Source organism: Hemicordylus capensis, chromosome 6 (genome assembly GCF_027244095.1).
Source record: "Hemicordylus capensis ecotype Gifberg chromosome 6, rHemCap1.1.pri, whole genome shotgun sequence".
Lineage (NCBI taxonomy): Eukaryota > Metazoa > Chordata > Lepidosauria > Squamata > Cordylidae > Hemicordylus > Hemicordylus capensis.
This window is the reverse complement of record NC_069662.1, coordinates 158,675,996-158,698,548: the sequence shown is the minus strand read 5'-3', so window position 1 is coordinate 158,698,548 and position 22,553 is coordinate 158,675,996. Positions and strand designations below refer to the sequence as shown.

Sequence of the window (22,553 nt, the reverse complement as noted above, 5' to 3'; positions counted from 1 at the left end):
CAGAATCGAGGAGTCACTGTGGTGATGTTAGCGGTTGTGTTCAATTTCGAGAATCGGTCCCCATCTCTCAACATCGATGGAGATCGGATTAGAGTCATAGGAGGTCCTAGATCACAGGCTGGCGGGATTTTAAGCATCAACGCTGACACGATCTTTTCTGCTGTCTCCATCGATGTCGATGAGTCCTTCGGCATCGAAGTCGAAGCATCTGTCGTCATTGACGCTGATGCTGGCTGTGATGCCGATGCCGCGGGGTTCGATGTTCTTGGTGTCGACGCTCTGTCCGGCTTTGATGCCGACGTTGATATAGAGTGGTCCGGTGTTTTCGACAGAGCGTTCAGCGCCGACATCAATGCCGAGGAATGCGGTGCCGTAGGCTGCGTCGGAACTGATTTCTTCGACGCCTGGCGTGCCGTTGATGCCGAATGAAGCTCGACCTCCTGAGCCGACCTTGGTGAGGGGGTCGAACTGGAGATTGACAATTTTCTCACTTGTTCAGCGGGTTTTTCGGTGGCCACAATTTTGTCACCCGACCTTTTCAAGGACTTAGGGGTCTTATTGGTGGGCGTAGAGGTTTTAGACTGGGCCGAACCCAGGGCCCTCAAGCCTTGCAGAAATCTAGATGAAGTAGAAGGAGCAGACAATGCGTCGTTGTACAGAGCCACCCTTAAACGAAGCTCCCTCCTCGTCTGCTTAGAAAAAGACTGGCAAATTTTGCAGGTTGAAGTTAAATGGGCCTCCCCCAAGTAAAACAGGCACAAACTGTGGCCATCCTGAGAGGGCAATTTAGCTCTACATTTAGTGCACTGCTTGAATTTCTTTTTCCCTTTAGGGGTCCATTGTACTCACTCCTTTAAACAGTCCATGGTCAAATAGCCAAAATCCGTCCACTTTTTCAACGATTGAAAACAGCACGCAACAGCAGGTCCAGAAAACAGTCCGAGGTCAATCCAACAATCAAGCAGTCCAAATCAGAAATCCAAATAGAGAAGTCAAAAACGGTCCGAGTCAAAACCAGTAGTAGAACTTTACTTTAAAAATAGCAAGGAACCAATACGAAGGAGCCGCAGAAATCGTGAGTGATCCCTACGGCGGTCGAAAAGGAACTGAGGTGCCTGCGCTTCCTCCCACCTTAAATAGCTACTTGGCCATGTGGGGCGGGGCACAGGTGCTGAAGAGGAGCTGTAGAATTCGATACTGAGAGGCTTCCATCCAGGCGCAGAACTCACTCTAATGGTATTAACGGATCACAACCCAGATTATGAAGTTTCTTAAAGCTATGTCTGCTGACTTTAAAAACATCACAGCTTCAATTACTTCACCTCAAGCCTCTGTTGACACTATCACTGCAACTAGGGGATGTTGGAAGGCAAAAATCTCTCAATTAGAAGATAGAAGTTACTTTGTTGATTCTGCTTTGGATACATTACGTATGGTCAATAAGAGCCTGCAAGCCAGGGTGTACATCTTGGAATTAGATTTTCACCATTTGAATTTGGGCATTTTGGAGATCCAAAATTTTTCGATGTTGAAAGTGGGAGCGGCATCGACGGAGAGAGTTGTGGCAATGGCGATAAGGAAGCCGCACAGTGTCGCATCCTTGACTCTTGCAGTCCTGTGGGGGACGGAGTAGTTTCAGAAGTGTGGCCATGCTGGTGTTGCTTCTTGTGCTTTTTTGGAGGTGGGCCGCTCGGAGGTGATTTATGCTTTCACTTGGAGCTCAGCTGCAGGGCATTTGGTCATCGAAAGCGGGCCTCCTGGCCCAACGCCAAAGGTATCTGCATCGTCCCCAGAAGTTTAGACTGTGATGCTACGGCAGTTCGGGGCGGTGGCGATGCAGAAGTACACGGCGCAGGACGCAGGGCATCCTCCATCAGGGCGACCTTCAGGCATGCCAATCTATTTTTTAGAATTTGTTTGGAGAAGCCTGCACAAATGGCACAGGTCGTAGCCGTATGGCCCTCCCCTAAGCAAAGTAGACAGAGTTTGTGACTGACTGTTGAGGGGAGTTTGCTCCTGCAGCCCTCACACCTTTTAAAAGTTGTTTTTTTCTCATGATTTCGCGCTCATGGGCAAGGGGAATAATCCGAGGGGCAAACAGAATAAACAGAAACAGTCCGAGATCAATCCAAAATTTCCACGCTATGAAATAAAGCCAAATCGAAAAGCAAGCCATAGTAGTTTACTGTTCCGTAGGTCTAGCCGATTTCCCAACTGCTTCTTTCCCGTCTTTCGTAAGGGGTATACAAAGAGAGGTCTACCAGACCAAGGTCAAACTGTAATTTATCCGAAAAATAACCAAATAACCAAAATAACCAAAGTACTACTGAGGAGCTTAGCACTATCCAAAGTTGTCTGAACGCTGAGGCAGTCAGAAAGAAACTGAAGGGATGCCTAACAGGCTCATGCAGGAGGCGGTTGGAGGCATCGCGAGGAGCTAACGAACTCTACCCAAAGATGGTCTGCGCAGGTGCAGAACCCATGTTTATGGATGTTGTTGGAATCACTATCCAGACCCTTTATACCGTGTTTATTGAATACTTCAGATAATGTTTAACAAGGGATGGCTGCAAACTCCTAAGCACTGGAGGTGTAATCTGTACAAGGTTACACTTATGCAGATGGTTTGGTCCTTCAGTTATTGTGCCATTTTGGCGTGAAATTCATAAGGTTGTTAACATGACATTGCCAGTATCACTGCCTGTCAAGGGCACTCACGATTTGTTGCAGTACATCCCCAGCATATGGAATCTAGCATTGTATCAAGAATTGTGGATTCTTTGTGCATGGGGGTGGGGGGGTGTCACCAAAAGGACTATAATACAAAACACAGGAAGGACAAATTTACTCCTGAACTGCAACTCTGGATAACTGACATGCGTTCCTTGTCAGCATTTGAACTGGTTTTTTAAGTTTTCAAAGAAGAAGAAAAATGTAGCAATGGGTTTTTATGACATTTTGGAAACTGCAGTTTGAAACTCTCAGGTGACATAACAAAAAACAGCAACGGAAGAGGTTGCAATATTTTTCTGAGAATCCTTTGAGTCTGAGTCTCCTTTTTCTACCTTCAGCTGCACAAGTAGCCCAGTCATGAAGCCTCAAGTTGTGGATTTAGGGCACCATTTAGGGGCAGCACATTTGGAGCCTTTTTAATTTAGTTTAACTTAGCCTTGGCAATCAGAACTAAGTGTGTGATTCTTTGCTCATTCCACCTGCCCAAAAGCACTCCTCCGCGTTATAAAGGAAAATACACAGAAAAAGCAAAAAGCTGGGCTGAGTCAGGTGCAGCAGTCAGAGGGAGCTTTTTTTTTTGGTAAGAAAAAACTTCAGGGGGCCTCCTCTCCCCAGAGTCATTTCACAACTTTAGCAAACCAATTGAGGTTTTCCAACCTAAAAAATATGGCACTGAACTAACCTGAATACTTAGTCTACAGGTGATTTGAATGCAGAAGTCCTGAGGTAAAACTTAAAATCATTTTAAAAAGGGGGCGGGCAGGCAGTGGGAATGCACTTCAAATTATAGAGGTCACTTGGGCATCCAATATAAAAACCAGATCAAGCAACACTCCAAGATGCAAACCTGATTCTCCAGAACATGATTACTACCACCTCCATTTGAACCATCCATCAATGGTATCTCTGCCTTGCCTGAGCCAACCCATTATTTCAGGCCCTTGTTGAGCACTTCCACTGTACCACATGGAATGGTTGAAAGGGGCCTGAAACTGTTTCAGTAACAAACTTAGGCTGAAAGCCCTACTGAAATGAATTTAGATAACCAAATTATTTTCCTGTTAACTGTAAGGATTTTGAGGTTATAAAACTGATTTCTGCTAGGAAAAGTTAAAGGAGACATCAGGGAAGAGATTTAGATGAATGAGTTTTGATTGTGGGAAAGAACACTGTACCTACTCAAAGATTTGCCTCACCTGGCTTTGGAATTAAGTCAAAATAATCGTGATTTCTAACTTTCCTTTCCTTTGCGAGTCTAAGGAGCCCTAATATGTGTGGCAATAGTGGAAAAAATGAACTGTGGTCACCATTTTTATGGTTCTGTTAGAAGTACCTTTGCAGCAAACTGATAAATTAGACCAATATTCATCCTACTTCACACTGGAAATGAATGATTCAGGTGAGATATGAAAAGCATTTACAGTATAACAGAAATCCTGACCTGTCACATTGCCTGCACTGCAAAATGAGCTCTTCCTCTCTATAATTGCAACAGCAGACCGGGCAAGTAGATAAACTTGCACAGGGAGCACACTGTGTATAATTATTTTGCCATTCACATCTTAGTCCAGGAGAAGTAGCTCCACAGTGTCTGCACCAAACACACCTGCAAAACACAAAACAAGAGTGCCTTTTAAAGCTTAGACTCAAAGTGAGATTATCTGCTTTATTCCCATTAAGTACTCCTTTTATCAAAGACACACATGCCACTTTTGGAAGAAGTCAACAAACTTCACATTAACTTGAAGCGGGGGTGGGTGGGGGGAGAATAGAGGTTCTCTTCCTCCCAATAATCACTGGCAATATCATCAACCAAACCTGGTGACAAAAATCCAAAGAAGAAGGACTAATTCCAATTCACCTGAGACTTAGATGAAGGGAGATCCAGAAAACAATCTACTCCTATCAGAGTGAATCATCAACAACCCCCTTGAAAAACAGTGCTGTAGAAGCTTTTGTTGCAACTGGACAAATTATGGAATGTGTCCTTCCAAAGGGAACTTTTCTTCTTTCACTTAAATATACTCCTTGGAGGGAGCCCACCCTTCAAGCTCAATTAACTGAAATCATGTTTATTTTAAATATATAAAGATGTGAAATGGTTAACAGTGAACACTATAAAGAAGAAAGCAACACATACCATTTGCACTTCCAACTTCCTTTGGGAACTGTCTGCAGTGGTGGGTCTAGGCAGTAAGTGTGATAGCTGATATCACAATCATCACAAAGGAGCAGCCTTCCTGGGTCTGTAGCCTTCCCACAGGCTTCACACACAGTGCATTCCAGGCATCTCCAGCCTTTGTGAAGCACCACTTTTGTAATCTGTGCAGTGGAAGACAGCATGCCCATTACTCACAGAAGCCCTAAATAAATTCAAATTTTATAGATTTTTATTGCTAATAAGCTTGTTTCTATCCTTTGAATATAGATTGTTGTTGGTTTTTTGGAAAAAAAATGTTTGTCATAGGAAAATAGAAAGCTGCCTTCTACTGAGTCAGACCATTGGTCCATCTAGCTCAGTACCGTCTACACAGACTGTCAGCAGCCTCTCAAAGGTTTCAGGAAGGAGTCTCTCTCAATCCAATCTTGGAGATGCCAGGGAAGAAACTTGGAACCTTCTACAAGCAAGCATGCAGGTGCTCTTCCCAGAGCAGCCCCAGCTCCTAAGGCAAATACCTTACAGTGCTCACAATGTAGTCTCCCATTCAAATGCAAACCTGATTGGACCATGCTTAGCAAAGGGTACAATTCATACTTGCTACCACAAAACCAGTTCTCCTGGTTTCTTGGTGGTGGTGGGAGACAAGTGCTCTCCATTTTTAGACGTGAAAAATCATCTTGTTGTTTATACTGACTGATGCACCCAAGAGTATAGGTAAAAATCTGTTTTAGAAAAAGCATTTCCCCAACATAAAGGGGTGGGGGGAGAGAGTACTCCCAATTATTGACATATCCCAATCCAACTCATATTTACTGAACTTGACAAATAACATTGTTCTGAAATTTAGGAAATCTGGTACCTTAGATTTTTAAAAAGACTCTCACATTCCTAATTCATATGCTTAGTCTGGAATATTGCTAGAATTTAGAAATACCAATTTTATAAAAGTTATTCTTACATAATGATACTGTAGAATGCCCATAATGGGACCTGACAAAAACAAAGCACACTGTAGCAAACCTCTGCCTCAAAAATATACTTGGACTTCCAAAAAGCTTTTGACAAAGTTCCCCATCAAAGACTCTTGAGTAAAATTTAGAAGTCATGGGATAAGGGGACAAATTCATGTGTGGATTGAAGGACAGATAACAGAGTAGGAATAAATGGACAGTTTTCAGAATGAAGGAAAAGAGGAAGTGGGGTCCCCCAGGTATCTGTACTGGGAACAGTGTTCATAAATTATCTAGAAGCTGGAGGAAGCAACAAAGTGGCCAAATTTGCAGATGACACTAAATTATTTAGGGTAGTGAAATCCACGATAAATTGTGAGGAGCTCCAAAATGATCTCTTCAAACTGGGGGAGGGGTGACAAAAAGGCAAATATGGTTCAATGTAAGCAAGTGCAAAGTGATGCATATTGGGGGCAAACCCCAACTTCACATATACGCTGATGGGATCTGAGCTTTCAGTAACTGACAGGAGAGAGATCTTGGGGTCGTGGTGCACAGCTCATTGAAAGTGTCATCTCAGTGCATGGCAGCTGTGAAAAAGGCCACTTCCATGCTGGAAGGGGATTGAAAACGAAAATGCTAATATTATAATGCCCTGGTACAAATATATGGTGTGGCCACATCCGGAGTACTGCATACAGTTTTGGTCACCGTATCGTAAAAAGGATATTGTCGAACTGGAAAAGGTGCAAAAGAGGGCAACAGATTATCAGGGGCCTGGAGCACCTCCTTCTGAGGCAAGGCTATAACATCTGGGGCTCTTTAGTTTCGAAAAGAGGCAACTCAAGGGAGACATGACCAAGGTGTATAAAATTATGCATGGAGTGCAGAGGGTGGACAGAGATAAATTTTTCTCCCTCTCTCACAACACTAGAACCATGAAACTGAAGGGCGGGTAATTTAGGGCCAACGAAAGGAATTACTTTTTCACACAGTGCATAATTAATCGGTGGAATTATTTGCCATGGGATGTGGTGATGGCCACCAGCTTGGATGGCTTTAAAAGGGGTTTAGACAAATCCATGGAGAGCAAGTCTATCAATGGCTACTAGTCTGGTGGCTGTGGGCCACCTCCAGCCTCAGAGGCATGATGCCTCTCAATACCTGTTGCAGGGGAGCAACAGCAGGAACATAGGAAGCTGCCATATACTGAGTCAGACCATTGGTCCATCTAGCTCAGTATTGTCTACACAGACTGGCAGTGGCTTCTCCAAGACTGCAGGCAGGAATCTCTCTCAGCCCTATCCTGGTGAAGCCAGGGAGGGAACTTGGAACCTTCTGCTCTTCCCAGTATGGCTCCATCCCCTGAGGAGAATATCTTACAGTGCTCACACATCAAGTCTCCCATTAATATGCAACCAGGGAGGACCCTGCTTAGCTAAGGGGACAAGTCATGCTTGCTACCACAAGACCAGCTCTCCTCTCCATGAGGAGAAAGGGCATGCCCTCACCTCTTGCCTGTGGGCTCCCCAGAGGCATCTGGTGGGCCACTGTGTGAAACAGGACACTGGACTAGATAGGCCTTGAGCCTGATCCAACCGGGCTGTTCTTATGTTCTAGATTTTTGTCACCAGTCATTATAGTACAAAAACCAGTCCACATATTACTTATCTTACTGAGTGATCACTTGGAAACCAACTCTGCCTTGCATGTTTAGAATCTCAAAGAGTTACTTCCAACAGCTTGAAACCCTGGAAAAATATGAAGTGCTCATCTCTTGAGAAAGAGTGTTGTCCATTTGAGATCCAACGCGAAACCTGGGCTTGCATTAGCTCCTTATTGAAAATTCCACTAAGAACAAACTGAAGTTTCATGCTAGAAACTTGGGGAACCGCAATTGGAACAAGCCAAGATATTTTGCCAGGATTAAATGACATTTTAGCATCCTTGTTTGCTCTCAAAGTTTCCCCTTTTGCAGGAAAAGATTGTGGGGAAGAAACTTTCAAGATTCTAAAAACGTTGTTCTAGGAAGAACTAATCTACCTACTTTCTTTTCACTATCCCTACAATGGGACTAAATTTGGTCCGAATCAGTTAGGCAGTTCACAAGTTAGCTTACTTGCACTTCAAACATTCATGCGTCTGCCATCTTGAAATGGGGTGGTTGACATCATCACAAACTATGTGTTTGAGTTGTCCCTATGAGTCTCTACAACTGTATCAAATTTGGTCCAAATCAGTTCCCACTTGTACCTCAAACATTCACATGTCCACCATCATGAATTAGGGTGGATGACATCATTTCAAACTATGCCCTTGAGCTGTCCCTGTGTGTCACTCACTAGAACTGTATCAAATTTGGTACCTACTTACACCTCAAAAGTTCATATGTTCAACATCTTGAACTGGATAACATCATCACAAACTACGCTGTTGATAGGTCCCTGTGTGTCCCTACAATTGTACCCGATTTGGTTCATATTGTTCCAGGCATTGTGATGCTGATGGCGGGGACGGACACACAGACGGAATGCCATGTGATCTCATAAACCTACTGGAAAGTAGGTTAAAATGCAGAGCAGGTTTCTGTGTGATCATTCATTGAGAGAGTAATCTATGAAGCAACTCCAACACACCTGACTCATCTTTTTGTTCAATCTATTAAACAGTACATTGGTGCAAGATACAGGGAAATAAATGGAGATGTGTTTGGAGGTATAGGTGAACCCCATTATCTGTGGGGCTTCCATTCTCCGTGACAACTATGGATAACGGAACCATGGGTACTGAGTCAGTGGGATGGTGTGTGGATGTGGGGTGGGGTTAGGTTCCTGGAGCCTCCGAAAACAGCAAAAAACAGTGAAGAGTGTGCTTTACTGTGCTCCGCAGGTCTCCATGTATCTAGCAATGTCCCACAAAAGTCCCAAATCCTGCGTTTTTGCACCAAAATATCATGGGGTTTTTTTAGGTTTAGCAAATGTGCCACAAAATGTCTCCTCTCTTCAAAATCCAGAACCCATGGATACACAAAATTAACCCTTTGTGAACCTCCCCCCCATGCATGTAGGCTGAGGTCGGGTCAGTTACCCGACTGCGGATCTGTGGATGTCAGATCCATGAATAGTGAGGTTCACCTGTAAGTACTCTGGCTAATCAGCATGGGAAGTGCATTTCTGAATGCAGGATAACCTTTTTCTATACTTTCTTTCAAAGCATGTTTTCATCATGCCCTCTTGTTGTCTAATTATTGGTACAGAGTTTCTTCAGAACCATTAATGAAGATTTAAATGGCCACTTCATCACTTTGAACAAGTCTGGAAATGTCACCCCATTTACTGCACTTTAACGACTCTGATTGTGTGAATAAAAGGAGACTGAAGTATGCAATAGGGTGAATAACCCATGTTAGCTGGTTCTCTATCGCATTTCAAATGCTAGTTTGAACCAACACAAGAACAGCTTGCTTACCTGTAACAGATGATCTGAATGTTGGAACCACTATCCAGATCTTTTACTTTTATCTTTGATAAAATGTTAACTAGATTATGTGTGTAAAAGAAATGCAGACCCTTTTTATAAAATATACCTAGAGTAAGTTAAATGCTATGGTACATGGAAAAGATATCCACATTTAAAATAACTGCACTTATAAAATCAGAAAGACAGTTTATAGTTTATATATTGCAGCAAATAGCTTATTATCTGTGCATAAGTCATCTCATAACTATCCAAATTTAATTTTTGCACATTCTCTCTTAGCCTAATGAATGTAAAACATTAATTAACTACTCCAGTTGCTGTCAATTCTGACAGCCAACAAACTGAATTAATTGAACCTTATTGCCTTAGTAAATGAAGATGTAGCATAATTTTTTTCGAAGAGAAAAAACTGCTATCGGTTTTAAAGCTCATATCTTAATACTTTCTTTAACCAACTGTGGGATAATCACTGCTATTTATGACTGCAAAATTACAGAAAGGTTAACTTCTCATGCATCTATAAAATGTCATTTAATTAAAGTGTTTTGCATGTTGCATACAAATAATGGTCACATTTACAGAAGAATATTTAACAAGCTAACAACCCTCCTAATAATGTCAAAACTAGATCAATGTAATGCAAGCAAGTACAATAGGCCTAGAACCATTTCTAAGCACTCACCTTAATACTGACACAGTATGGATGGTAACACTGACCACATTGGGAGCAGGCAAGCAATCGGCCTTCTGCACCTTGGCCAAAACTCCCACAAACGACACACATATCCTAGAATATCAAAATAGATATTTACAAGTTGCATTCAGTACACATGTCCTGGAGCAGCATATAGATTTCATTCAGATGCATTATATGCGGTCCACATTATTTATTAACAAATCTTCCTTTTCTATCAAAACCAGGATATTATGTAGCTTAATCAATATTACTAAATGAGTTTGAGCTTTTTGTAAGGAATGGAGATCTGTAATTCTCAGAACAATTGAAAATATAAGCACAAAACCTACAATAAGCCAGATATTAAAAATACATCAACTTTTCCTTAAAAATTAACTCTGGGATCAAATATTCATAAACAGAAAAGTCTTTTCCTGCCTTCTAAAAGAGGAAGGCAGGAATATGGAGCTCATCTACAACTGTGGTGTTGCAACCAAGAAAGGCATGCTACCTGCTGTAATGCATTCTTTCTCCAGAGTAGAAGGTATCTACAGGAAGTTCTCTCTCATGTAGCCCATAAGGACATCAGGAAACAGTGTCATAAATGGAGAAGGCACTTTCTGAAGTATACTGAACAGGGCTACAGCAAATATTTCAGGGCATACATGTTCAGCAGATCTTGTGTGTGCCACAAATGTTTACCCAGCACTCCTCCACCAGCTTGCCACTTTGGGAACTATTCACCTGTTTGCTGCTCCCCCTGGCAGGTGCTTCAGTGCTATTTCACCCTGAATGCAAGGCTGGGGGTGGGGACTTGTTAGCCTGTTACTGAGGCAAACCCGGCCAGCACTCCCCAGTAACTAGCCTGTTACTGAGGCAAACCTGGCCAGCACCATTGTCATGCTGCAATGGAAGGCAACAAAGCTCTAGAACAATATGACAAAACAGACCCCACCTCCAATCCAAAGAATATTGGTATGTGGAAAGAGAACTTTTGCATGCCGATCACTTACTGGATCAGCAATATTGGTTTAAATCAGATGCACAGTCAATGCAGATCGGTTGCCCATTCACACTATGTTGCTCCTAACGAGAAATTCATCCAGATGTGCACCACACATCCATCTTCTGAGGATGAGTATCTGGATAGCATCCCATTGAAAGCAATACAGTACCATCTGCATTCAAATGCTCATTTCAATGTCTATCCAATTTAAATTGCAGTTCTTGGCCCAATAAATGATAAGACTCTTGCATACTGATCTCAAGCCAGCATAGCATAGTGGTTAGAGTGTTGGACTAGGACTGAGAAGACCCAAGTTCGAATCCCCATTCAACCATGAAACTCACTGGGTGACTCTGGGTCAGTCATATATCTCTCAGCCTAACCTACCTCACAGGGTTGTTGTGAGGATAAAAATAACCATGAACACTGCTCTGAGCTCCTAGGAGGAAGAGCGGGATATAAATGTAATAAATGAATAAATAAATAAATGTTCGTTTGACTGTGATACATGTCTTGTTTTACTGCCCACCAGTACAGTCCAAGAAGACAGGGAACATAGGCTTGTTGCCTCAACAACAGGTGTGTGCCCCCATCAACTGAAAAAAGGGGGAGAGCACTTTTCAGGAATGTGCAAGTGATACTTCCCTTGTGTGTTGAACCCTGGCTCTATAAGGACTTTAAAGATAGTCACTAACATGTTGAATCATGGGGCGAAGCAAAGATACAGCCCATATAACTGACAGATTACTGTTCTTGTGCGCATTCAGGAACTTGATCCTGAAAGACAGACAGCAGCTACACAGTGCTACTAGCTTCAATTCCTCCAAACAGGTATGTTTTTTCTATTAGAGCAGCCTGTGGAAAGCATACAATGCTCTATCAATGTTTTAATAAACTCAGAAATATATGGCTTACAGACCACAGCTACCTAGCTTAAACTTCTCACTTAACAGTAGGAGGAGAACTCCTTAACTATGCAAGGTTTGATGGCAAAAAGGGTAAGGTAGAATCTAAATATAAATATAGAATTATGCATCCCCACTACATTTTTCATTTTGTGGGTAAGAAATCGAGAAATAACTAATTATTTCCACTAGGAAGTAAAGGCAAATGAACATTCCTACCTGATGCAAAGTAAACTTGTCACTGCTAGAAAACAGAACAACAGTATTATGCATTGAGTTTTCTTCCTCATCTTTGTTATATGAAATGTCCATATCTGTAACCTACCAAAAAGAAAATCAGAAATACAAATGTGACATTTTTCATAATACTAATTTTAACTCTTTTGCATTATGCAATTTAATTTAGATTTCTGAGCTTTAGAAAAATATAGACATGTATTAGAAAATGAAAGAAAAATATTTAATTACATAATTAATTTCTTAATTATGTAAACTGAGCAAGAAAAGAAAAGAAAAGTCCTGATATGCACTGCTGCATGCCTGGGGTGTGAATTTCCCCCCAGGAGTACTAGATCTTTTATCCACCTCTTCACTGAATGCTGAAAAGTCTACAGCAAGTTTCCTGCACCACTCAACAAAGCCCTGTTAGGTTTCAGGCTCTGCATGACCCTGACATCCAACAGCCACTTTCACTCTTCTTTTCCAACAATCACTGCACATATTCTGAATATGAAGTTGCATGAATTATAAGTTTATTTGGTCATTGACCAAGCAAAGTTGCATGAATTGATAAGGAATATGAATGGATAAGGAAAAAGATAAGTGGAGGGAAGCTGTGAGTAACTTGTCTTCCAGATAAAGAAACACTCCCACAAGAGTAGGAAAGACAAACAAGTGCCACAGGAAAGTGGGTAGAGAAACAAGTTATTCTAGTAAGAACTAATCGGCGTACTTTCCTTTCACTGTCTCTACAAATGGACTAAATTTGGTTCAAATAGAGGTCCACAAGTTAGATCTCTTGCACGTGAAATGTCCATGCGTCCACCATCTTGGATGGGATGGATGACATCTTACAAACTACACCAATGAGGTGTAACCGTGTGCCACTCACTACAACTGTACCAAATTTGGTTCAAATCAGACAGTCCTCAAGTTAGTGCATGTGTGACTCAAAAGTTCACATGTCCACCATCTTGAATCAAGGTAGATGACATCATCACAAACTACACCATTAGGGCATCCCTATGTGTCCATACAGCACTAGCAAATTTAGTTCAGAGCAGATAGATTGTCCACAAGTTAGTGCACTTGCGCCTCAAAAGTTTACGTGTCCACCATCTTGAATTGGGGTGGATGACATCGTAAGAATCTATGCCGTTGAGGTGTCCCCATCTGTCCCTACTGCTGTAGCAAATTTGGTTCAAACTGCTTAAGCAGTTCACAAGTTAGCCCACTTGCTCCTCTAAAATTTACATGTCTGCCATCTTGAATTGGTGTGGAAGACAACATCAGAAATATGCCATTGAGGTGTCCCAATGCATCCCTACAGTTGTAGCAAATTTGGTTCAAATTGCTTAAGCAGTTCACAAGTTAGCCCACTTGTGCCTCAAAATTGTACGTGTCTGCCATCTTGGATCAGGGTGGATGACATCACAAACGACACGGTTGAGGTGTCCAGGCATTGTGAATTTGATGCAAGGTGGGGGGACACACATAAGGATGGACACACATAAGGATGGACACACACACACACACACACACAATGCCGGGTGATCTCATAAACCTACTGGAAAGTAGGCTAAAAAGAACAGGAAAACACACATAGCGAGCTTTTGTAACTAGAACTGTTATTTCTAAAAGGTAAAAACAAGACTGAGAAAAACAATGAATGGCTTCTGCAGCCACTCCTACCTATCTCTTAAATTTTAATTGCCTCAAAACACATACCAGGTTCAGTAAGACTAGTACATCTGTGGTACATCTGCAGGAACATGGTCACTAATAAGAACCCCCTCATTTGATCATAACAGCAGCTTTCTGGCCAGACCTCTTTTAGACTAGTCTAAAAGTTTTCCCTTTACTAAAAATTGCCATTGCCAGCAGCACAACATGGCAAAACATTTTCTATTAGCCATCTTTGAATTCTGAATAGAAATAGAGAATCCAGGGATTGTGGAAGGCTACAACTCAATCACAGAGACTTTTTTTGGGGGGGGGCACAAATACCATTCCATTTTCAGTATCACCAGTTGAAGGATCTGAGGAGGGCTGGAAGAGACTGCTAGACAGATATTACAGAAACCCACTTGACTACAAGTCAAAGGTGGGCAAGTGCTAGGCCTGCTTTAGTGAAAGGCAGCTCTGAAATACATTCTCAGCAGTGACACAGGCCACCCATTTTGCTTGATCAAATAAAACAACCTACATATTCTTACCCCTGGAGTCAAGATAGATCCAATTCCATTCTTCAGTTTTGATCTCCCTCGGCCACCTCTTCCAGAAAGGCCTGCACCACGTGGTCTCCGCTTCCCAGGGAACCCTGATCCACGACCCTATTTAAAGTCAAGTCAGAAATTTAGACACTTCATAGAAAGACCTCTTTCTGAATATGAAAATGTTCTTATAATGTAGGCCTTCAGCACTATATAAATAGTAAAAACTACTGCTTCAGATTAGCGTGACTAAATGGGGTCAAGGTGGTCGGTGCTGCTAACTACCCACCCAACTTCCCCCACCTGACCATTCCATGCTCCTACATCCCAGAGAGCTCACATTCCATCACTAAAGGAATAGGCATTGTGCTTGCAATAGAATGTACTCACTGGCTACCCCTGCCAATGTCAGAGTGGCTTCGTTGTCAAACTAGCCACACTCTGTATAACTTCACCAGTACTTGCTTGACATGGGCTTTAATGAGGCAGGAAGACATTAACTTTTGAGCCCCTGCTTAAAACTTCACCAAACCACCAAAAGGCACCCTTCTTAGACAAGCTTGAAGAGAGTACATGAGTCACTTTCACCAACACTGAAAGAAATATACATTATGCTGGTCTAAATACTGGACACACACACAAAAAGAATAAAAAGCTAATATTTTCAATACTATTTAATTTGCTGTACCTACGGCAATTTTTAACAGATCATGTTGAAATCAGGTACATTTGTGGAATGAGTCCAGTAGAACACACATGTAATGTTTCAAGTTATTTGCTCAACAGGTATTATATTTATAAGCAACAGAATCTTGAGGATTATAATGGTGATTTTCAGGGGGGTGGGGTGCAACTTAACTAAAGAGGCATTCATCTTTAAACATCTAGATAACAATGTAGTTATTAGTAGAAGCCAGCATGGATTTGTCAAGAACTAATCCTGCCAGAATATACTTATCTCTTTTCTGATAGGTTACTAGCTTAGTGTATTGTGGGAATGTTGTGGACCCGATTTATCCCGATTCTGGCATAGCATTTAACAGACTTACGCTTAATATTCTGGTTAGCAATTTGACCAAATGCAATCCAGATGATAATATCATGAAAAGGATTTAAGACTGGTTGGAAAATCATCCTCAAAGAGTGCTAATTAATAATCCTTATCAATGATGAGGCCATAGCTCAGTGATAGATCATCTGTTTTGCATGTAGAAGGTAGGGATGTACACAAAACTGGCTTGGCCTGTTTGGTTTGAATTCGAACCAGCTTCAAACCAGTGTGGGTAGGTTTGTTTTTCCTCAACTCCCCCCCGGGCTTGATTCGAATTCGAACTCAATTTGAACTGGTTCTAAAAGATTCTACATAGGGTATAATGGGAATGTGAACTGACACTTTATTCCCTATTTTGTGCCTAGGTGCACAAAACTGGGGTGGGTGGTAGGCACCCAGGGTGCCTACCACCCACCGAAGCCCAAAGCAATCGGACACTCCTGTGATTAATAAAGATTTTTTGAAGATATTTTCAATTTTTGCATTTCTCCCATAGGGAATAATGGAGATTTGAGGATGCCCCATTCCCCCCCTTTGGGGGGGAGTGGGTCTGGGGGCATGGCAGGTTGTGCCACAACTCCACCCAGGCAGCCCCAAGTTGGTAGGATAGATGATTCCCCCCACCACCGGAATTTTTTAGTTCTGGCCTCTCTTAACAGTTTGTCTCTATTAGAGTGGATTCTCTGGTTTGTATATAATATTATGAAAAACTCTTCATAGAGAGAACTCATACAGCAACCAAGAATCCAAAAATTGGATTCTTGGTTGCTGTATGACTTCTCTCAATAAGTCCCTATGAAGGGATTTTCATATCTATCAGAGTGGATTCTTTGGTTTGTATATAATATTATTACTACCACTCAAACCCCAAAGCATTCGGACACTCCTACAATTTTTAATGATTTTGGGGGGTGGGGGTGGATTTCCCCCATAGGGTATAATGGGGACTTGAACTGGCCCATTATTCCCTATGCAGAGCATCTAGGGGCACAAACCCAGGGTGGGTGGTAGGCACACAGGGGTGCATACCACCCACCGAACTCCAAAGCAATTGGACACTCTTGTGATTATTAATGATTTTTTGAAGATTTCCTCCCCCCCAATTTTTGCATTTCTCCAATAGGGAATAATGGAGATTTGAGGATGCCCCATTCCCACCCATTTGGAGGGTACCTGGGCACCGCAAGGTGGGTCGGGGGCATGGCAGGTTGTGCCAGAACTCTCTCCAGGCAGCTTTATGGTTTAAAGAACATATATTTTAAAAATATTTTAGCCTGTTTCAATGCAATGAATGAACAGTGTGTAACCTTAATTGCTGTGAACTCTCTGAGTTCATAGTTCACAACAATTAAGGTCACACACTGTTCTGCTTATGAATGAGGGAGGGTCTCCTATTCATTGCGTTGAAAGAGGATAATATCTATCTATATCTATATATAATAAACCATGAACCCCACTGACTTGGGGCTGTCTGGAGGGAGTTGTGGCACAACCTGCTGTGCCCCCAGATCCACTTTGGGGTGCCCAGGCAACCCCCAAAGAGGGGTGAATGGGGCATCCTCAAATCTCCATTATTCCCTATGGGAGAAATGCAAAAGTTGAAAAAAATCTTCAAAAAATCATTAGAAATCACAGGAGTGTCCAATTGATTAGGGGTTTGGGTGGTAATTGGCACCCATGTGTGCCTACCACCCAACCCATTTTTGGAGGCTCGAACCCGTTCGAACAAGTTCAAAGAGAACCAGGCTCTGTTTGGTTTGAACTCGGATCGGCATTGCCAATTCAATGCCCTGTTTGGTTCCAGTTTGAACCTTCGAGCCGAACCAGTTCAAATTTAGACCTGTTTGTACATCCCTAGTAGAAGGTCTCAAGTTCATTCCCTGGCACCTCCAGGTAGGGCTGGGAGAGACTTCTGCCTGGAATCTTAGCAAGCTACTGCCAAACAGTGTAGATTATACTGAGCCAGACAGACCAATATATGATTCAGTGTAAGGCAGTTCCTATGTTTTTAAACTGGAGAGAGACTTTCAATGGGAAGCCACAGGGCTCTATTCTGGACCCAGTACTTTTCAACATTTTAATCAATGTATTTATTGTTCCACCTTTCATAACACTCATCCCAAGGCAGGTTACAAAAGTTAAAATGCAAAGTTCTGCACTGGGCTGGGTGGGTGGGGAGAGCGCACATAGGACAGGTGTGGAATATCAGGCTTGGCAGTAGTACATGTGAAAAGGATCTAGGGAGTAGTAAATCACCAGCTGAACAAGAGTCAGATCTGATATAGCTGTCAAGACAACTATGATTTTGGGCTGCATTAAGAGAAGCAATAGTTTCACTTTATTCCATACTACTCAGACCTCATCTGGAGTAGTATGTCCAGTTCTGGGCACTGCACTTTAAGAATGGATTTGGAGCACAAATTGGAATGGGTTCAGAGGAGGGCATTGGGAAGGTTGAAGTAAGGAAAGGTTGTAAGGAAAGGTTGAAGAAGCCAAGTATACTGAGTCTCAAAAAGAGGAGAGGAGAGATTATAACACTCTTCAAATAAATAAAAGAGTGTCACATAGAAAAGGACAAAAATTTTGGTCTGCTCTTAGGACTAGATCTAATAGGTGTAAGTTACAACAGGGTAGTTTTTGGTTGTACATTAGGAGAAATGTCTTAATAGCAAGAGCAGTTTGACAACGGAACCAACTGCTTGGAGGAATGGTAGGCTCTTCCATGCTGGAAACCTTCAAACAGTGGCCGCATGGCTATCCATCAGAGTGTCACTCTCCCCCATTCAGTTCTCAGTCCCACTATTAGAGCAGGGCTTGCAGAAGTGAGCGCACTTCGTTTTACAGTCATCCCTCTCCAGCCACAGTTTTGTCAACTGAGGTTTTGTATATACGTGAATGAATTCTTGTGGGTGGATTTGCCTACCGCAACCCAAGTATACATGAGTTCCCTAAAAAGCTCACAGAACAAGACCTGAAGGACCTGATCAAATCATCCAGTGAACAAGAAGAAGGTGATGAAGAGAAGAAAGACTTCAGAGCCACAGCGAAGTTGACCCTGGATAAGCTGAACAGCTTCCTCAAGCATGCCTCAGAGCTGGCAGACCAGGCAGTGAACATGGACCCCTTCATGCAGCGCATCCTGACATTCAGACAAGAACTGAATGAACTGATTAGCCCCTTTGAAGAGGTCCAAAAAAATCTGAGGAAGATGGCACAGCCTACCCTGCTGAGCTTCTTTAAGGGAGTGCCCAGAGAGGATCCTGCACCTTCACCAATACAATGACTGGGTCTGAGCTGCCAGTGACTAACCAGGAAAGGGATCTTAGGTTGTCGTGTATAGCTCAGTGAAAATGTCAGTTCTGTGTGAAACAGATGTGAAAGGGAAAAAATCCATACTAAGGATATTATAATGCGATTACGTAGGTTTTTGGTGTGGTCACATTTGGAATAATGTGCACCATTCTGGCCTGGTAGATACACATAGGTGGTGGGCGGGGGCACCAAACCAATGAAAACTGGAGAAAGAATGATGCAGAACTGTTTATTTATAGAAACAAGTCGCAATGTGTTTTGAGACAATAAGACCTCTTCTTCAAGAAACTGCAAAATGAATTAAAAATGGATAAAATATATAAAGTATAAATTCCATAATTAAAATAATCATCATAGGAGACATACGGTAGTGAAACTAAGAAATATAAAAAATGACTTTTATAGGGGATTAAAAGTGAAAGAACACTGTAATATGTATAATATATGAATTATCTAGAGCAACATGAGTCATGGACATATAGAGGAGGAGCACCTGATAGAAAAGGAACATTTAGTTTTAATTTGTTTTCTTTCAGGTACTCCAGCTCTATATGTTCATTACTCTTGTTGTTTTAGGTAATTTATATTACATATAAAGGAGATTAAGAGGAAGCATGATAGAGATTTATAAACATTATGCATGGTATGAAGAGAGTGGATAGAAAGTTCGCTCTCTCTCACACACACTACACACACACAGGGTCATCCCATGAAACGGATGGGCAGGAAATTTAGGAGAGTCAAAAGGAAACACTTCTTCGCACAGCACATAATTCGTTTATGGAATTTGTTGACAAAGAATGTGGCAACAGCCACCAGCTTGGATGGCTTTATAAGGGGATTAGACACATGCATGGAGAACATGTCTATTATAACTACTAGTCTTGAAGGCTATATGCTACCTCCAGTTTCAGAGGCAGTATGCCTCTGAATACAAGTTGCAGGGGAGCAACAGCAGGGGAGGGGGCATGCCTTCATCTCCTGTGGGCTGGCCACTGTGCAAAAATAAAATGCTGGACTAGATGGGCCTTGGGCCTGACCCAGCAAAGCTGTTCTTATGTGTGTCTTTTAAGACAGTAAACTCCTTAAGGACAGGAAATCATCTTCTCTTTCCTTTTACTATCCAAGCTGCTTTGAGAATTTGTTGTTGTTGTTGAATAGCCGTATATATTCTAAACAAAAAACAGAACTAATGTTAAGTCTTTAAGACTAAAAAAGCCAACACATTTAGTAACAAATCAGCATGCTGTAGCAATAAAATATGGAAACAAAAACAATGTGAAACATATAGAAGAACATACTGCAATAACAATAGTATAGTTGCTATGCTATTACTGACATTTAAAGTGTTTTGTCCCCCACCTCCACTACAATTCTATGTACTTAATGTTTTTATCAACGATAATCCTAGTTTATCCTGAAAGGTGAAGAACATTGTATATTAAAACAAATTGTCATGGATCCTTGCAAACAAAAGTGGATGATTTGCAGTTCTCTGTGACATTCTTAGATGGGGCAACCTCCAAAACCTGTGAAAACTATTGGATGTTCTGGACACCATATTTATGAGGCTCTGCCTACCTTGGCTTCAGGCCCCAACTAAATGACAATGATGATAACCGAGGGCATACTATCTAGCCCAGTCATAGATGCAGAAAAGGCCTGAGTGAGATAGCTAAATTTCCTTACAAAGATGGTAATATATCATTGTTTCATAACTAACTCAACTTTTAAAGGTCTCTATTTCCAGCACACTTTGGGATTTCTTTTGGACACGTCAGCTACTCAGAGCCAAAGCGGTTAAGCACCTCACACAGCTGAAGTAGGAACTAACAATGTGTGTTGTTTTGTATTTTTAAAGTCTTAGCAATATCATTGCATCCTATGTATTGGGAGAGACAACATGGATTAAAAATAATGCAAGTACTCTAATGTTAAAAAGCAAGTTAAGAGATAACATGTTAATTCATCTGTGCTTCAGGGATTTTTCATTTTTATTTTTTTTAGTACAGAAAATAACAAAGGATAACAATAATATAAATACAGATAAATTACCACTTTGATGCTCCATATGGCACTGCCAGGTAGCGGTCTGGATTTAAAAGTTTCCCGACCTTCTGAAATGTCTGGGGACCAGGAAGGTGGGCTCACTGTATTATGGGCATTCCAAGCCCCCTAGGATATGTCAGGTGAGAAAATAGATGCATAAAACTCAGCCCAAAAAATAAAATAAAATAAAAAGAACACAAATTAAAAGTTCTGAAAACAAAACACATACAGGAACACACAAAAAATCAGTTTCACAAACACATGGACATACTTGGAGAAATTTCAGCCTAATGTATACAGGATGAACATCAGATTTCAAAGTGGATAAAAAGTTCATAAAATAAATAAGGTAAACACTGTTGAAAAATAAAAGGTTGCTTGATACGATCAACAGATGGTGTGACTATGACTTAGAAGTGGATTATCTCTAGAAATCGAAACCAAGACACACTATTTGGAGATCATGGACCAATTTTCATGGCGGCTGCATTCAGATGCGACTTTTCCATTCTTCCAAACGAAAGCTTGAAAAATTGGGGGGAAGTTCTGTACTCATGCCCTTCTTCCTCTCACCCACTCCACATCCAGTTTCAGAGAATATCTCTTGGGTTGCTCAAATCTCAGATGCCATTATGTCCAAACTGGCAAACTGTGAGCTAGCTCTCTAAAACAATTTGGCAAACCACAACATGATCCTGTTTTGTCATTGGTCGCATTTGCACTTAACGGCAAACTGTGGGTAGACCAACCTGAGGTTAATTTTTGTAACCATGAATCGCATCGCAGACATTCTTTCAACCATATCCTGGCAACCTCTGATTCCAGGCAGGGGATCCACTCCCTCTTCCTGGTCTGCCAAGGCTGCATCCCAGCAAGCTCTGTAGTACTCACAGCACCAGACAGTTGGCAAGGTGTTAGAACATTTCCAGGGTGGCAGCCGTTAGCCATGATCTTCAAAGGGGCAATTGTGCCGTTTTGCAATTATGCCATTTTAGAATGCAACGCCCACCCTTGGCAGGGGAAAGGCATTTAAATCCCTTCAAATGGCACACAAGCCCTTCTCTTGATGGCAATTACATTGCCACCCTCGCAAGAACCCTGCAGCAAAACAGTCTTGCATAAGCACAATTACTGGCAATGGGGGGATGCAAAGGGGCAAAATTTTTCTATTACTCCAGGAAGGGATCATGATGACTTCCCAAGTGAATATGCATATGAAGGAGGGCAAAGGATCCCTCATATACATAGAGTATGATCTACTGTGACAAAGGATGCTCTTGCAATGGCAGACCCAAGCAAAGCAGTCCAAGAATACCCAAGCACACTCCTGCCCCCATGTCAGCTTGCCCTCATGAGAGGGCCAGACCACTGAGGAGAACAAGAGGCTCAGTTACCATTGGGTCTCTGTCAGACTGTGCTCTCATGAGGAAGTCATGAGAATCAAGTGGGCCCTGCTTGTGCAGGGCCCTCATTCTCTCTGGTAAATAATAGAACTTATACACCATGACCCACCCCTCTCCAGGCAACCCCTTCATATTCCTTGGGAGTAGTGGCCACTCCATATGTCTGGGTGGGTAGACTAGGGAGACACCGGGACCGGGGATAGATCTTTACTCTCATTCAAATTTCCTGGGTTTGGACTGGCACTGGGGCATATGCAGATTGGCTGCCATGGGAAATTGCAGGTGAGGGGAGTCCCAATGATCAATGATCCTAGTAAAGTAGGATAACCATACCGGGCAAAAACAAACATGGATATGTGCCAATCGATGACCACCCTGGTGGAGGGACTGCTTGG

The 22,553-nt window shown here is 42.0% G+C and overlaps 1 protein-coding gene across 8 annotated transcripts in view; it reads right to left on the bottom strand.

Annotated features, from left to right (window-relative positions):
* The window catches only part of KMT2C (lysine methyltransferase 2C), a 302,840-nt gene that overhangs the window by 107,802 nt on the left and 172,485 nt on the right, over window positions 1-22,553 (bottom strand). For all 8 annotated transcript variants that reach the window (XM_053260171.1, XM_053260176.1, XM_053260175.1 and 5 more), the window contains 6 exons: window positions 20,762-20,881; window positions 14,347-14,463; window positions 12,131-12,232; window positions 10,007-10,111; window positions 4,874-5,055; window positions 4,175-4,339 (listed from right to left, as the gene is read on the bottom strand). In XM_053260171.1, the coding sequence (XP_053116146.1) occupies window positions 4,175-4,339; window positions 4,874-5,055; window positions 10,007-10,111; window positions 12,131-12,232; window positions 14,347-14,463; window positions 20,762-20,881 (791 nt within the window). The remainder of the gene's footprint in view (window positions 1-4,174; window positions 4,340-4,873; window positions 5,056-10,006; window positions 10,112-12,130; window positions 12,233-14,346; window positions 14,464-20,761; window positions 20,882-22,553) is intronic.